Source organism: Tympanuchus pallidicinctus, unplaced genomic scaffold (genome assembly GCF_026119805.1).
Source record: "Tympanuchus pallidicinctus isolate F22 unplaced genomic scaffold, pur_lepc_1.0 scaffold7, whole genome shotgun sequence".
Classification (NCBI taxonomy): domain Eukaryota; kingdom Metazoa; phylum Chordata; class Aves; order Galliformes; family Phasianidae; genus Tympanuchus; species Tympanuchus pallidicinctus.
This window is the reverse complement of record NW_026294791.1, coordinates 20,712,632-20,729,521: the sequence shown is the minus strand read 5'-3', so window position 1 is coordinate 20,729,521 and position 16,890 is coordinate 20,712,632. Positions and strand designations below refer to the sequence as shown.

Here is a 16,890-nt window from a genome sequence, read left to right as displayed (position 1 = left end):
GTTGGACACCAACGTTGATGATCTGAACTTTCAAAACCAACCAACCAGCCAAATAAGCCAGAAGAGAAGGAAAGAGGAATGGAGAAGCTCCTCTCACTCAAAGCTTTTACTGGCTCCAGGAGGAGCAGTGCATGCTCAGTACTGCTCTGTAAGCTGTTCACCCCCGTTGCTTCTGGTGTGACATGAGGTGCAGGTCTCTTCTCCTGAGTGCTGGCTCTCTGTCCTGAAGAGGCAGAGCACAAGTTTTGCAATATAGTTTTTGAGAAAGTGTGAGAATTTGTAAGGCATACATGGCATTCTGAGGAGCTCGAGTTCAAAGCATTTCAGTCTTTGTAGTGTTATGACTCTCCATGCCATTGAGCAGGTGTGGGCATAACTGTTTTTTTTAACACTGTCAGGTCCTTTGACTGCAAGCTTCATGGTTCTTAGTGAGCTTCTAATAACAATATGCCATCTTAGTAGGATAGTGCCTTTATCTCTGCTTTGCAGATGATGTTACAGAGGTGGAAGTCGTGTCTGGCCACTGATGCAGTAATAAAATGTGGAATTGAAGCACTAGCTTGATCAGTGGGTAGTACTTAGTCCCAGCTTTCCTTATGGTATCTGAATGCAAGATGGATTTAGGTCTACCCATCAAATATAGGAAGTTTGGCTAATTTCTGCTTTCAATAATAAGATTTTTAAAAAAGAAAAATAATTCCATGTGGTTTTCCATAGGAAATGTGTATAAATAGCTCTTAACTGACATTTTTTTAAGGATGTTGATAAGGTTCACTAATTAACTTTTTTCAGTAACAGTGGTAGAATCTGATCCTTGAATAAGACTTCCTAATAACACTGTGTTTTACTGCTTTAAATTGTAACCTAGCAAGTGCACAGTTGACTTAGCTATTGATTGGTGAACTCCATTTATCATAATGTTTTATGAATAACAAAAATGTTATTCAGTTGTGTGTTTGATAAATGGTGTTCATTTGGCTTTGCTGGTCATTTATGGCCTAACTGTCTGGAGGGGAAAAATCAAAAGAGGTTGGTGACCGAGTGCAATCTCTCTCTCTCTTGAAACAATGTTTGCTGGCTGCAGCTGCTGCCCAGGGCAGTAAGGAAGTTACCTGGTAGACATTTGATATGGGAATGGCTCTCCAGTGAGCCAGCTGCACATTTTTTCTCAGTGTACTCTATCTTTTTACAAAACAGAAGCTAGGCATCTATCAGTCAGTGCTGGTTAGGATCTTTCTTGATGCTGGAAGAAATCTGGCTCATGGGAATTGTCTGAAGATAATTTGGAGCATTGGTACTTGGTGATGTCTCACTGGGATTTTGGGGCACAGGAACTGCTGAGGGTCCTGCTAATCTTGGAGCAAGAAAGTGGATGCTAGATCACTGGAATTTATTTATTTATTTATTTATTTATTGTGGGTTTCAGTAGAACCCCTTTATTCTGATTCATAAATCTCTGCTCTAGATAAGGATCCTTCAAAAGCTGAGGCTGTGCAGGCAAAGGAGTGGTGCGCAGTGCTGTGCATGAGAGGTATGGAGCAGCGGCTTGTGCACTGCTCTGCTATGCAATAGGGCCGCTGGCTTTAGGCAGTGTGGGGCTTTTCAGGTATGTGGATTTAGCCAGTATGGGGCTTTTCAGGCATGTGTTTTGTCATTTGAGGATCCTGATTGTAGCACAGACTTTTTAAAGAAAGTGTGAACACCTATCTCAACTTTTGTGTATTGTTTTTCTTTTGTAAAACAAGAAATGTTCCTCTTGTCCACCTTGTCCAAATGAAACCTTTCCTGGCATCCATAGAATATGGCACTGAGTAGTTATTTTTGTGATAGATTAATTATTTCTTCTTTATAAATAAAATATTTCTGCTTTGTAGATAAAAGCTAAATAGGAGGAAGCAACCTTACTTTGAAAGTTAGTCTTCCATCTAAACCTCTTTAACAACTGAATGCAATACACATTTAACGTTAAAAAAAGTTATGGAGAAATACATGTTCAGAGCACCTGAAAATCAACTTTTTATGTCTGTAGCTCAGCACCCCCAGGCCTGTTAGCTGTGTTATAGTTGTTTGAGTCTTTAACACAGCAACAAATCAGAAAAAAGTACTAGTGCATAGAGGAAAGATCATGGACGGGTCTCTTTTCTCGAAAGAAATGTTCATTTGTTTTTTAAAATTGCTGGCCGCATCTTTTGAAACTCACTTGCTGCAACAACATTCCCAATAGGTGCAGAGCTGTTGATCCAAGGATTTCATATTAACATACAGGAGGTTTATGATGTTAGCTGACTTTAGGTTATCAGCGGTCAAAATGCTGCAATTCGTATGATGTTAAATTGTTCATGGTTTGACATCTGAGCTGATTAGGAACAGTTTAGGGAAACAGTTTCAGAGCTTATTCATTTTCTTTTGCTGACAAAATTATAAGAAGCAATTTGCAGTCTGGAGAGAGATGTGATACAAGATAGCGCTTTTATCTGGAAGCGGGGCAGAGGGTGGATGGAGAAGGTAGACATTTAGATAAGCCACGGTCCAATGAGATGGTCCAGGATGAAGAAGTTTGCCCTCACCTCACACTCTCACCAGTAGTGATTTCTCAGCTGCAGCCTCTGTCTCCACTCAAACCTCTTGGGAACTGATCTGCCTTTAACTGTGTTCAGTAGTTCCCCAGAACTAACAGACTAACAGAAGTGGCAACAGCAAACAACAACAACAACAACACAGAAACAACAACATAGGAATTGAGGGTGCCACAGGTGCACATCCTTTCTTTCTTCTGTTTGCCGTAAGCAATGTGCACTCAGCACTTCCACAACTGGATTTTATCATTAAGCCACCAATTTGGACCAAGTGTTTTTTTCCTGCTCACAGTAAATTTGGAAAAAGAAGATCAAGGAAGGGACAGCAGACCTGGAAGAGTTGTAACTGAAGTTAGGTACCGATTCTTGACAGAGGATCTTGGCTCTGTACAAGTTCAAACACTGAAAATATACAAAAGGGAACACAAACAGCACATCTTTTCTTTTGGACGTATCACAAAATTGCCCAGCAAATATCACAGCCAGTCTTACATCCCTCATGGATCGGTGTTTCGTAATGACTGTGGATGGTAGCCAGCGCTTCACAGCGAACTGTTACATCAGCAATTGATATTTTTTCCTCCTGGAGGCAATTCACATAATCACAAATTCTCCATGCAAAGCATCCTCAGCAGTATCGTGTTAATGATACAATTAAATGTACAACTAAAAATAATTATAAAATGCAAATTTGGCAAAAAGGAGTTTAATAGGGAAATTTCATGACTGCACTAGAGAAGTTGTGGTTTAGCACTGAGATAGGTCTGATTGCTTGAGCATGTGGGTGCTATGGTAACACAGTTTCACCATTTGGAAGTGCTTAAGCTGAAAACCACAGTATGCTGCACCCTCTTCCTTTTGAGCAGGGTTCTGTAGAAGAAAAACAGAAGTAAACAGCATGAGAGAAACCACAGAGCAGCAAAGGCGTCGTTAGCTGCAGTCGAACAAGTGGGTTACTGTAGCTGAAGTATTCCTATGAAGACCAAGGAGGGCATTTGAAATGCAGTGCAATTGATAGAAATGCTTTTCTTCTGCCTGATAAATGCACTATCTTCCTAGATATTTATTAGTTTGTAAGAACTGTGCAGCTGGCAAAACGCATTTGAATTAGTGCCTTTGGGTTATGTTCTACTCCACATTTATGGTTTTGTCAGACTCCAGATATTGTTTGTAACAGATGTTTCCATAAAATCAATATTTCTAGAGGGAAATTTCTGTTTATCCCTGTATTTTTTTTCTCTAGGAAAAGTAAATTAGAATCAGAAATTTGTTTTTGATTAAAAGAAGATTTCAGATTAGCTAGATGAGCTGAGGAAAAAAATATTCCAGCTTTCTTCTTACGCTTTTCTTCTTATTCTTTCCTTAAGAGAAGCTGTGTATGATAGCAGAATTTGTACTTGGTATTAATTTGGTGGATGCAGACAAACTCTGATGTTTGTAATTCCCCCTCTTTCCTGAGCCTACAACACTGTGTTCCCTGTTGTATCTGCCAGCTATAAATTCTTCTTAATTCCACCCCCTGCCCTTGTATTGATTTCTGGTCAATTTGAATTCATTGCCTTCTGCTTAGTGTATCTGGTTGGCTCTGGAACTGTGAAGGATAGAGGCAGCTCCCATCCTGGAAGGTGTAGAGCAAGAAGGTCATGGCAGTGGTTGGCAAGCAAGAATAAGCATTAATTTTAAAGGTCAATTTTCATTAAAAATACAGTACTGCATCCTATCATACTTAGCTGGTGTGCAGACCTGTGCTTACTCCTGAGACACGGTTTGCTGAAGGACTGTGCCTTCTGCAGTGGAATTCAGGTCTGAGCAAAGGTTCCCCTGTTCCGGGAAGGACAAAACCTTTGGTTCCCCAGAGGTATATGTGTGGCAGGAAAGAGCTATCAGAATCACACTCTTAAACTGTGATTGCAGTATTGTAAGGAACCACAGTGGGGACTATTAATGGATTTGTATAAAAGGAAGCAGTTTGAGAAACTCACACCAAAACTGTTTAGTTTAATTATCGCTTTGGAGAGTCAGAATGAATGCGTACATCCTGATGCCAAAAGGATATGATTGGCAATGTATGATCAACACACTTAAGAATTTTTCTTAGTTTAAAATTTATAATTCCAAATTTGTATCCCAGAGTTCCAGATGAAAAAAAACATCATATTTCCTGTGTGAATAGAAATTCTAATTCTTAATTACTTTTAATTCTCCTAAGTTTGTTGCATTGGTAGGACTGCTGACGTTTTTTATCATTTAGGGTTATGGATTATTTTCAAGTGCTTTCGTGTCTCCATCCACAACAAACAAAACCCTTAGCATTTGTTTAGGACCATCTATCTGAATTGCCTCATTTTCCTGAGAAGTTTCTACATGTTAAATTTGAAGGATTAATTTTTATTTTCTTTATAACTGAAAGCATGCAAAATCTCATGTGTTTTTTTGTGTGAACTGTATGTGTCTTTATTTTAGTTAATTTTCAAAAAGCAGCAAGTTGTCCAGAAAATAGAAACAGCTTTATTTTTCATCCTCAAGACACAATGGTAAAGATTGAAGAGCAGTTCTGCACTCTGACTGTGGAAGCACTTTGGCCCACATGATTCTACTTTTAGAATTTGGGGCATCCTCTGTGGTATAGAAATACTCAGACGTTTAAGTGTTTGCAAGCCTACTCATAGGTTTTCCCAGGTTTATTTATAAAGTAGCAATGGATCTCTTTATTTTGTGTTTGTGGCCAAAAGAAGCAGTAACATCTCTGGCCCTGATGCTCATTTACTTTAATGTCTCCTCAGCCGGCTCTGGCAGCAGAAGGCAGCCTTAAAGTAGGTGTGAATTACATCCTATCCCACTTGAAGTTTAAAAATAAATCAAAGAAGGGCGGCTGGCAGCATTTTGTAAGGCTCCTTGCCTTACTCACCCTTCACCTCCCACTAGGAACTGTTCTTTTTTTTTTGCAATTTAGGATTGGCTTGCAGTGGAGCTGACTAATGTCTGCGCTCTTTGCTAAAGGACCCCCTCAGAGAGCTTTACTCCATCTGAACAAGACCACATCCTGTTACTTTCAGTGCAGGCGTGAAGAACCTGCCTCTGCTGAAACTGTAAAAAGGAGGAAGACCTATTCTGGTGCTATACTGGCTGCTTTGTCTGAAGCCCTACTAGGTGGGGAGTGTGGGGTCTGTCCAATATGCCAAAGGGTAGGGAGCACCTGGGAGAGGGTGGCAGCTGTGCAGAGTTACTGAGCTCTTCTCCCAGCAGAGGAGCCCAGATGCGGACACGAGGCTGAGAGGATTACTTCCTCTGCCTCTCCCCAGCTCAAGCAGAGACGCAGAGTGCAGCTGGATGCAAAGAGCCAATAGGTGTGGCACCACCCTAGATAAAAAGCCAGATGCACTGTCAGCAGAAAGGGACCCTCCTTTCTTCCTTTCTCTGAGCTGTGTGCACCAAAGGACCTGTGTACGACCTGCCTGCAGGCGCAACCCTGCCCACAGCACCAGTGCCCTGGCCTCGGGCACCTCCAGGGAAAGGGCATCCACAGCTTTTCTGGGCAGCTTGTGCCAGGGCTTGGCCACCCTCTAAGTAAAGAATTTCTTTTTAACGTCTAACCCAAATTTTGCCTCTTTTAGTTTAAAGCCATTCCTCTCTGTCCTGTTGCTATTTCCCCTGTAAGAGATTGGTCCCCTTCCTGCTTCAAAGCTCCCTTCAAGTACTGGAAGGCTGCAGTGAGGTTTCCCTGAAGCCTTCCTCCAAGCTAAGTAAGCCTAGTTCCCTCAACCTTCCTTGATAGGAGATGTGCTTCAGTTAGAGTCTTTTTGTCCGTAAAAACATTAAGTTTTCAGGATTTTAACGCAGGTTCTTCTGTTTATGTAATAGGAGTTTTGTTTACTTACACACAAGCACATGAAGCATGTGCTGGAGAGTTCTGCTTAAAGAGATTGTGCCTTGACGCGCACTAACTTTTAACATATCCTAGACCTTAGCTGTCTGCTCTTGAGTTGCTTGTTTCTTCCAAGTGAAGTGTTTTCACTTTATTCTGGCTTTCCTTAGAGGATATCAACAAACATTAACTTCTTAGAAGAGTGCGACCATGGTTCACTGCAGGAGGTCCAAAGTCATAACTGCAGCAGTGACAAAGCTGCTCCTGGGTCTCCAAATGTGACCTTACACCTTGTTCTCCTTGGGGTTTAAGATGTTTGTGGTTGTCGGGTTTATTTTTTTTGTAGCCTGGTTTCTTTCAAAGTTATTCTGTTTACTCCTGTCAAACACAAAATATAATAGTCCCATGTTTCAATCTTAGGGCCTGAATGTCTTTAGGCTTTCAGGAGAAAACATGATTAGCTCATCCAGTTTAGGAGTATTTCTTTGAGACGCTGTCATCTCAACTAAAACCTTTCTTTTAAGCAGCAGCTGTACTCTTGTCTGCCAACTGCTAGTGAGACATAAAAGAGAACCAAATGAGTTAGCCAAGCTGCCCATCTGCTGGCAGGATGTGCTGGTGGGATCTTTTTGCAAGGTACCTGGCCAAGGCTAGAACTGCTCAAACACTATTGATAGATCGTAAGTCTTTTGGGTAAGTCAGCAGGAACAAGACAGTGGCCAAATTAAGGGAAGGCAAAAGAAGTATTCATGTGCATTTTAGTACTTTTTATGTGCTTTAATTCTTTTACTTGGATTATCTGAGGCTATCCTCTATATATTATCTTAAAAAAGGCTTCTTAATGGATGCACTTTAAGATGAGAGAAAAGCATTTCCTGTTTAAACCCAGACCAACTTGCTCACTTTGGTGATCATCAGACTTTCATACTGCTTGGCATGGTTTTGGTGGGCTGAACATCCTTATTAATTTTAAAGATATTCTTAGATTTCAGCCTCCAAGTTTCCAGAGACATGTTTTAGAATCCAAGTGTGAGCAAACAGTTTGGACTTTGTTAACCAGAGATTGGCTCAGACGTATTTGAGAACTGTGGGACGTTTAGAGAAAAGTAAATTAATTTATCAACATGCCCACTCATACTGGAGTATTACAGTTTGTTTGCTGAGTTCTCTTTTGTCCCTTCAGTTTATCTAAGATCTCTCTGTAAGTTTATGCCTTGCTGTTTGGGAGGACTTCTTTAGTGTTTTGGTGCCACCTATTGAATTCTTATTAACTGCATCCTATTCCATTGCCATGATAAATAACAGCATTGAATCACAGAACAGGAGATTTATAAACCGCTCAGAATGACACAAAATTGCCACGCAGTTCTTTAAAATGCCAGTGCTTATTCCAAGGTAAAAAGGGTAATCTAAGACTGTTATTTTCCAGACTTCTTTAAGAAATGATCTTCTCTAGCTGACCCTGGTGTAGGTCAGATTGGACAAGACAATCTCCTCTGTCATCTCCCTCCAAACTTTGTCAGTTCTTTATGTGTAACATGTAGCATCTGTCACCACGAGCAAGCAAGAAACTGTATTTACAGTAGTATCATCGTTCCTAACTTTACAAGGGAAAGAATGAAGAAAATGGCTTTCACAGGATCTGTACGGAAATCAGTGAGACAGCCTGAATTACAACATTGTGACAACGTTTTTGCTCATATTACTCAATTTTAATCAAAAGAGGGAATCTTTAATTATACATTTTTGCCTTCATCGCGTTTCCATTAAATACCTAGAAAATATTTTGAATTGTTTCATTAGCCACTTTGTGATACTTCAGCTCCTTTTATTATTATTATTTTTTAAACTGAAAGTCAATCTGTACAGATGCTTACAGAAAGTAAATTTTAGGCATGAAGTATACTTAATGCACTGAAGCAAGGCAAGACTTGGGAAGAAGGGGGAATAATTGATTCCTCTGCTGAGAAGCCGATTGAAGAAAGCAAATCACACCATGACACTGAAAGGGACTAACTGCCAGCTTTCAAACACTGGATTTAAAAAATATGAAGTTACTTGGAGGCTGAATAGATTACGGCAAATATGATTATATGTTAGCATTACATGGTTCTTTGGCAACTTAATCTATATTGCTAGATTATACAGTTGCTGTTAACAAAGTTTCCAGTCTTTACCTGAGATTTCAGATGCTAAAGTTGTGTTGATGGTTCAAAAGATCATCTACATTTTTGTTTCTTAACTCCAACAGAAATATAATGGAGAACAACTAGTAGCAAAAGGGCAAGAAAAGAAAAAAAAAACAAGTGACAGAAGAGAGATGGCAGTTTGTGAACAGTTACAGCAAGAAGCATGTGAACAAGTGGAAGCTTGCTAGATATTGGAAGCATGGCAATTGTGTTAGAGAGAGATTTCTTCAGGAATTGAGCAGGGCTTTTATGTTTCTTAATTCAAAGTGGAGCCTTCTAATCCTCAAAGTGAGCAAAAGATACAGTGATGAGGACAAACTTTTGTTTTATGGTGGATGCTCCTGCAAGTTGTTCTCACAGTCCCAGGCATTGTCATTTATTTTTGTCTTTCTCCTGATATTGCATTACACAAATCTAGAATGGTTTTGGTCAAAGTTTCAAAGCAAAGTGTTAAGCTGAGGTTTATTTTCATAGCTATGAAAAAGTCACAGCTTCTAGCTGAAATCGGGGAGTGGTTTATAAGAGGTTAAATTAGTGCTTTCAGGAGAGTTTCTTAAATATCAGCAGGGTGGTCCAGGAAAAGTGCGAAAAGTGCTGGGATATAGGAATGAGTATTAGTAAAATTAAAGGGCTTTTAGTAATACTGAGTCAAGTATTTCTAGCTTTCATGTAGTTGGGGGTTATATACCAGTAAGGTTGTCCTTGAGAAAAGAAGTAAACTTGGTGTTTTTCTTGCTAATAAATTCATTCTTCTTTCACTCAAGTCTAGCTCCATTTGTTGGTAATACTCAGACACACTGCTTTGTGATGAACTGAAAGATTTTGAATGTTTTAGTTTTTGTTATTGCAAAATGCACTGAAAACTATGAAGATGCCATTTCAGTACTGTCCAGTATCTTCTGTCCTAAGAAACGTTACTTAGAGAAAGCCATACAAACTTCCAGTCTTTTTCTAATGTAGATGAGCTTCTCACCTTCATGCATTTCTCACTTGATGATATCTTTTTCTCACTGTGCAGAAGGAAATGATAATCTGACCTCTGCCAGCTCTCTCTCCTCTACGTTACCTACACCTACACGCTCCACATCATTCTCACCTCCAAGCACCGCTGCAGGTAACCGTGAAATTGGGACCGTGGCTCTGCTGCTCTTCTGTTTCAGTTGAGCTGGCATCCATCACAGCCTTCCTTGAAGCTATGACCATCCCTTAGGCTGCTTGGCACAGACTCCCTCAAGACTCAGGAAAATGGAACTTTAATGTGAAAGTATCAGTTCATACACTATATGCTTGATGTTTTGGGGTCCTTGTTGTCTTTACAACATGTCTTTACTACATGTCTTTAAATGTTACTTTAGAATAAGTAATTCCCCAAGGAGAGCTCAGCTGATAGGAGAAATTATTCTTTTTTATTATTATTTTTGTTGTTGACTATGTATCATTTGTTGAAAGTGTGATTTACAATTTTTTTTCTCTCTCTTTCTCTTCTTAAGGAGTTCAGCCAGCAGCAACAGGTAAGAAATGTTTAATTTAAATTACAGAACATTGTTGACACCTTTTAGTTATGGTTTCTTCTTCCTTTTTCCTGCTCACTGTCATCTTGTGTAATGTCTTTTCATTCAGCCTGGTGAAATGAAATATGCTTTTTTAAGAGGGTAGAATATCAAACAAGATGTACTTGAGAATATTTAAACTCAGCATGTATTATGGAAGATGTGCAACCAGTGCCATAATGGATTACGTTTGCAGGATATTCTCTTGCCTCCTGTTCCCCCCAGCACCGTGAGCCTTGCACATACACGGTATCTTTGATTCCTACCAAGTTCACATTGCCTCAGCAGAGCTGTGTGAGCTTTGTGTCTCTCCTCGAGTTAATGTCTCCAAAGCATTTGACGCTGTGCCTCTCACCACAGGTGCCTCTCCCGCAGCCAGCACACACCTCTCCACGCACACAGGCTCCGGTCCGACCACGGGACTCAGCCACTCGCAGCATAGCAGCCCTGTTGCCCTCACCACACACACTCTCACTGCCTTTCATCAGCCTGCATCAGGTTTGCTTACTTCTTTCAGGTGCCATGCAATGCCCTCGGAGCTGTAGGGAAAAACAGTTATTTGACCTCAGGGTAACTTATTCCACCTTGTGGTTTATCAGATAGAACAGGCACTTGCAATTCAGCATAGGGGCAAGAGCCCAGTAGTATTTGGGATCTGGTATCTGATGGAAAAGTCTTGCAGTCATCTCAGTAGTATTGTAACTCTGGTGAATGAGGCTGCTGTCAAAGCAAGAACCACACAAATGGACCTATGAGAAAGGAAGAACTTGTCAGTGGTTCGTAAGCAATGGGGTAAATGCTAACAGTAAGTAACATCATGAGCAATGTATCTTATCTGCCAAATAAACCCAACTGGATTATTGTTTCTGAAGGAGCATGAGCACTATTCATAGTTGTGTATTATTGTAAGAACACAGCACTGTGCTTTAGTTCCTTGTTCACAAACATTAAAGCAGTTTTTATTGTACTGTATTCTATTGACTCTATCCTGGATTATGCATTAAAAAAAAAAAACAAAAAAAAACAACAAAACAAAACAAAACAGAAAGAATGGCCTCCTCCTATGGCAAAATTCATTTTTAAATGGTATATTCCTGAAAGTCTACTTTCTTTTACTGGATAAATTAGCATGATCCTTCTTTCAGCTCTTTTCTCTAACTTTGAAAAACCCTGGATTTACAAAAAATAAAGGGGGAGGAGGGAGTATAGTGTATAATATTTACTGGTGACATAGCCATATGCAATAGTCAATTTTACTTCTTAAATGCTGATGTGTTGTTTATTCCCTTACAGATTATTACAGTTCAGCATCCTTGCACAGCACCACATCACCAGTCACCATGCCAGCAAGCACTGAGACCATCCCCACTAGCACAATAGGTGACAAACTTGCACACAGCTGTCACAATTATGATACTGCAAGCACAGAAAATGTGTTAGAGAGAAATAATCCTGATTTATTTAAAATCAAACTTTAAAAATACAACTGCATTAAACTTCTCGGTTTTTTTTGTTTGTTTGTTTTTTAAGCAATATTATTAATAGCACAAGACATGAGATATACTATTTGCTGAGTGAATGAAGAATAGCAGGGGCACTGCTCAGCCGTGTGGCTCCAGTGCTGGAGGGACACAACCCCAGGGCCTTTCTTCAGATTTCAGTCTCTTTGGATAATACTTTTACCTTAGTGCATTTTAAATAATTGGTTGCAGGATGAAATTCTTTGTTTGAGCTTCTGTACAGATTTCATATACAATGGTTCTTAATTCCTTTTATGGATATTCCAGTATTAAAGTAATTGTAAATTAGTGTGTAATGTTGAATGAATCTGTTTTCAGAAAGAGTAGCTATGCATAAAGTAGGTAAATTGTGTTTCTTTAGTGATATTAGAAACTGTCAGTTAGGCATTACATAGCATATGTATTTTGGGACGTTGTTATAACTCATTATATCACAGAGAATGAGTGAATTTGGAATATTCTGGTATAAGTTTGTATGGAGTAATGTTATGAAGAAGCAGTTTGACACCATTTGAAGATGGTGAAGCATCTTTGAAAGAACTGGCTAAGAGAAGTGTGTAGGTAGTTGATATTTTCTTCCCTTTTTTAGATGTGATTAGACTTACAATATTTGTAATGTATTGAAGAGTTTTGAGCATTATCAGTTGCACTCCTCTAACGCTCTGTGAGAAGCATACCTTCATTTTTTTTTCTCTTTTCTTACAGAAAGTACTACAACAGCAAAAGAATCTTGTGGTAAGAAAGAAGCCCCTTATTCATCTCAGCCCTACTGGTTGAGCAAATCGGTAAACTCAAAGAAAGCTGATCACAAAAACAAATTAGTGACCATCTGAGCTGTGTCGTGTTTCTGGAAGATGGGCACTAAAGTTATTAACTCTTCTGGCCTTCTCATCTCCATTCGCAGAGCTGCTGAACTGCCCTTGTACTGGGCTGTTCAGGGCTATGGAAGGGCTGCGTTCATCTCATGAGGCCCTCTCTAATTTGCCCCCATCACGCCGATAATCACATGCTGCAAAACACAATTTGTAGCCATAGTAAATCCAAAGCTTGGATGTTGATTTCTCTCTTTTTGAAATAACTCCACTCTCTGATTTTCAGGAATGGCTTTTGATACTTACTAGATAGCTATGAAATGTTTTGAACAAGAAGATTTTAAATTTCTCTTCAAGCAATTGATTCAATGTGTCAAAATAAAATATTTATCTTTCAATTGGTGCTTTAAGTAATAAAAAAAAAAGTTGTTCTGGAATGTTAATCTTTTAAATTCTTTAGGTTTCCTCACTAGAGAACAATTTAAAAGAGTATTTTCCTAAGTAAATTTTCTGTTTCAACTAAACTGTTTTTAAGGTAGAAGTTATATAAAAATAAAAATGAAGTATAAAAAAGCAACTAATTTTCCTATATTTTCTAATTCTTAAAACAAGTATGATGCCGTGGAGAGCCAAAAAAGCATTTAATACTTCTTAAAAATTGTCATAAAATTATGGTTGACTATTTTTTCCTTCTCTTTTAGATAACGATATTGATAACGTGATTATAGTAGGCAAGAATAACTTAGCTGAAGTTACGCTACAGAATCTCAAAGGAAACAGAACCTATTATATTTTGGGGAAAGGTGGGGAGAGCTCACAAGTGAGTGCCAGCAACAACACAGCAGTGCTTAAGTGGTGCAAAAGATATACAGTTAGATCTGATAATTGCAACGACATGTATCTTACTATTCCACCTGGTAGGTATATATGGGTTTTAGTAGTTTCTTTTTAATTTTTTTTTTTTTAATTTATGTATTTATTTATTTTTGGCATATGGTAGTTCAGCTGTACTGGTCTTTCTTATCTATTGTTGCCTTTTCAGGGACTCTGACAGAGGTTTTCATGTAAAAAATGTACTTTTCTTATTGTAAATGTAAAAAATGAACTTCATCTGTGTTGGCCACATACAGCATGGCTAGCAGTAACAGGGCCACTGAGTACTTGAAAGCTATTACTTATGCTTGAGGTTTTGTTCATTAATGATATTATTTTCGGTGGATTAAAAGTTTCATTTTTTATTTGAATGCCAACATTGTCTTTTATTTCATGAACACCTTTTAATTTTCAATTTCAGCTTCTAAATTCTTTGCATGTTATTCTGTGCTAATTGAATCTTTGTGTTGCAAAACAAATAAATATAAAATAACAAATCAATATATATAACTATTATCACAGTGATATTTAATTTTAATCTTTTCTAGATGAAAAAAGGTATACTTTTAATAACTCATGCGTTGGAAACAACTCTGCAACATTGCCTGTACATTCTTTATGTAGAGATTGTGAAGATGGCTGTCCCAATGTGACTGCTAGCTGCAAAACGAGTAAGATACATCTAATATATTTTAAATGCTGATTGTTTTTTATTATTTCTTAAGCAATGTAGATGTTTTGGGATGAGTCTGGCAGATTTAAATTATTTGTATTAGTGTGAGGGAAGAGTTGTTCAGAATTTCTGAGGTCAGAGGGTCAGAGACTGCCCTCTGGGGTTTGCGTGCCCTGCAGGACATGTGGGGAGAGTTCAAGCCCAGAAAGCTCACTTGCTGAGATTCCCAGCTTCACACATTGCAGACATAAGGAGCTTTTGAGCTCCTGCTTGATTGCCTGAAGGAAAAGTGAGAGCTTAGAGACTTGAGTGTCTGCTGTGAGCTGCTTCCTTGCAAATTGCCTAGGCAGTTGGCTCTGCAGGCTCCTGTACAGTGAGAGTTGAGGCACTCTGGTCTTGGAGTTTGCCAGCTTTGAAGTCTGAGGAAACATTGGTTCAATGGCAACTGATGTTATGCAGAAGATATGCTGGATATATCCTCACGTTCCAGAAAAATGTATGATGAATGTTCTCTTCAGTGTTTTTATCAATGATCTGGACACAAGCATTGAGTGCAGGCTGAGTTTGCAGATGGTACTAAATAGGGAAGGGCTGTTGCTTCTCATAATGGTAGAGCTGCCTTGCACAGAGATCTTGGTAGAATAGAGTGCTGGGCAGTCACTAACTGTGAAATTTAACAAGAGCAAATGCTGGATTCTGCACCTGGAACTGTGTAATCTTGCAAACTCATATAGTCTGGGGAACAAATTGCTGCAGCACAGCCCAGCACACAGAGATCTGAGGGTTTTAGTTGATGGTAAAAGTTCTCCTCAGATAAGATAGCCAAGCACTGCAACAGTTGCCCAGGGAAATGGTCGTGTTCCCAAGTCTGCTGGTGTTCAAGAAGTGTTTCAGCAGTGCTCTGATATATATGTTTTTTTATTTTGCACTGGAATTGAACTCCATGATCCTCTCAGTCCCTTCCAATTCAGAATAAGGTCTATGATTTCAGTGTCCTGGGATTGAGGTTTTCCACTTGAGGGAGCTGAAGATGGTGATGGGTGAGCTTCTAAGAAGCTGCGACTCTTCAGGTTTCTGCCATGAATTGCTTTATTTCTATAAACTGTTGGAAAGTCAAAGCAAGGGAGTGTTAGTGATGAAAAGTAAAGATCTATGGAAACTGAATTGATATAAAAGCACATAGAACTCAGTCTATGTGTGAGCTTGTATACTTTTCTGTTTGAGGTACTTCTGTAGTTTTTTAGATAATGATTAATCGCAGAAGAGCAAATCTCATTTAAAATGATACTATGTACTTTTAGAGTTGTGAAAAATATTCGTAAGACATTTTTCTGTCCACAGATAATCCAAATTTAGAACACACTGGGAGATTAATTGATGGCTCCATATTTCTAAAGTCTTTATCATCAGACAGTGAGTACAACTGCAGTGTTACAGTACATTTTTTTGAAAAGAACTTCACCAAAGAAATCAAAATAACCACAGATTATGATGGTAAGTATAATGCTTGTTTTTGCTTTACGTTCCATATATTTCTAGAAAAACCCATTAGGAATTCCACTCTTTTCCTGAAGATGAAGATATTTGTTCGACATTATGCTCAGCCAGTCTCAGGTTCTCTGCCAGCTCCTGCCACCCCCATCTCATGTCCTTTGTATTTTTTGACCATAGTCACAATTGTCTTTTCCTTTTCTAGCCCCTGGCTCAGACCTGCAGTCTGAAGCCATTCTCTCCTTCACTCAGAGATTCACTTTTTTTTTTTTTAAGGGAGAGAACTTGGCTTAATGTAAGCAGGTTTCAGTGAATCATATCATAGAATTGCCTGGGACCTTAAAGGGACCTTAAAGATCATCTAGTTTCAACTCCCCTTCCATGGGCAGGATTGCCAACAACTAGACCAGGCTGCCCAGCACTTGAAGGTGCAGGCCTAGCCTGAAACGAGAGTTGAATTCTGGGTTTTGAGGAAAGATATGATAGAATGATTGCAAAAAATGTCTCCATAGAAAATGACACGTTTTTCTACAGCATTGCCCTTGGAGATGGCTAAATGGTTTAGCTTTATTTTCTGAATTAACAGAAAATCACCCTAAAACATGTAACCTATTAATAAAATTTCAGGATAAAAAAAATATACATATGGTTAAAACTGTAAGGAATTTAAAATATTTCATTTTAACTTGAAGTGTTGGAAAATTTTTGTAATATATGGTATTGCTGTATTCATCTGTGTCTCAAATTTAATAAATTTATGAAATTTCTCTGATTTTTATGATTTTGTATGTACTCTCTTTATAATTACGTATAATTTCTCTGAAGGAAATGTGCTATGCAGAATGTTAAATAATATTGGTATGTTGTGTACTGTTTAACGAAATTTAATTTGATCAAAGTAGATATAAAAAGGAGTATTTTGCATTTTCATTCAAACTTTTTCTTCCTGTCACATTTTTTCCAAACAGCTCCAAAAGCACCAGAAAATCTTATGGTACATCCTACTGCCACAAAAGTAACACTTACGTGGATGAAACCTGCCAACACATCAGAAAACCATGTAGATGGCTATATTGTGATGTGCAATGACACTGTTAAACGTAAGTATTGCCCCTTTGTCATAGAATAATTGCATGCATATTTTAATATTTACAAAGCACTGAGCATGATGCATTTTCCAAATGTATTTCTTAAACCTGTCCAGTAAAAACAATTAAGCATATTGTTTGTACAAACATATTTTAACATTTCTTTGAGTTGAGCTGCTCCACTTCAACAATGTGGTGTATTTTATCATTTAATCATTTTATCATTTCAGGACATCATCTGTCACACTTCAGT

At 38.5% G+C, this 16,890-nt stretch overlaps 1 protein-coding gene across 8 annotated transcripts in view; it reads left to right on the top strand.

Annotated features, from left to right (window-relative positions):
- PTPRC (protein tyrosine phosphatase receptor type C) overlaps positions 1-16,890 on the top strand; it is a 59,207-nt gene that overhangs the window by 21,132 nt on the left and 21,185 nt on the right. For 3 of the 8 annotated variants that reach the window (XM_052665837.1, XM_052665838.1, XM_052665836.1), the window contains exons 3-11: positions 9,649-9,744; positions 10,121-10,141; positions 10,541-10,678; positions 11,474-11,560; positions 12,406-12,435; positions 13,214-13,429; positions 13,934-14,056; positions 15,400-15,552; positions 16,518-16,649. In XM_052665837.1, coding sequence (XP_052521797.1) covers positions 9,649-9,744; positions 10,121-10,141; positions 10,541-10,678; positions 11,474-11,560; positions 12,406-12,435; positions 13,214-13,429; positions 13,934-14,056; positions 15,400-15,552; positions 16,518-16,649 — 996 coding nt within the window. The remainder of the gene's footprint in view (positions 1-9,648; positions 9,745-10,120; positions 10,142-10,540; positions 10,679-11,473; positions 11,561-12,405; positions 12,436-13,213; positions 13,430-13,933; positions 14,057-15,399; positions 15,553-16,517; positions 16,650-16,890) is intronic. The other 5 variants (XM_052665839.1, XM_052665842.1, XM_052665844.1 and 2 more) reach the window with 5 other exon arrangements.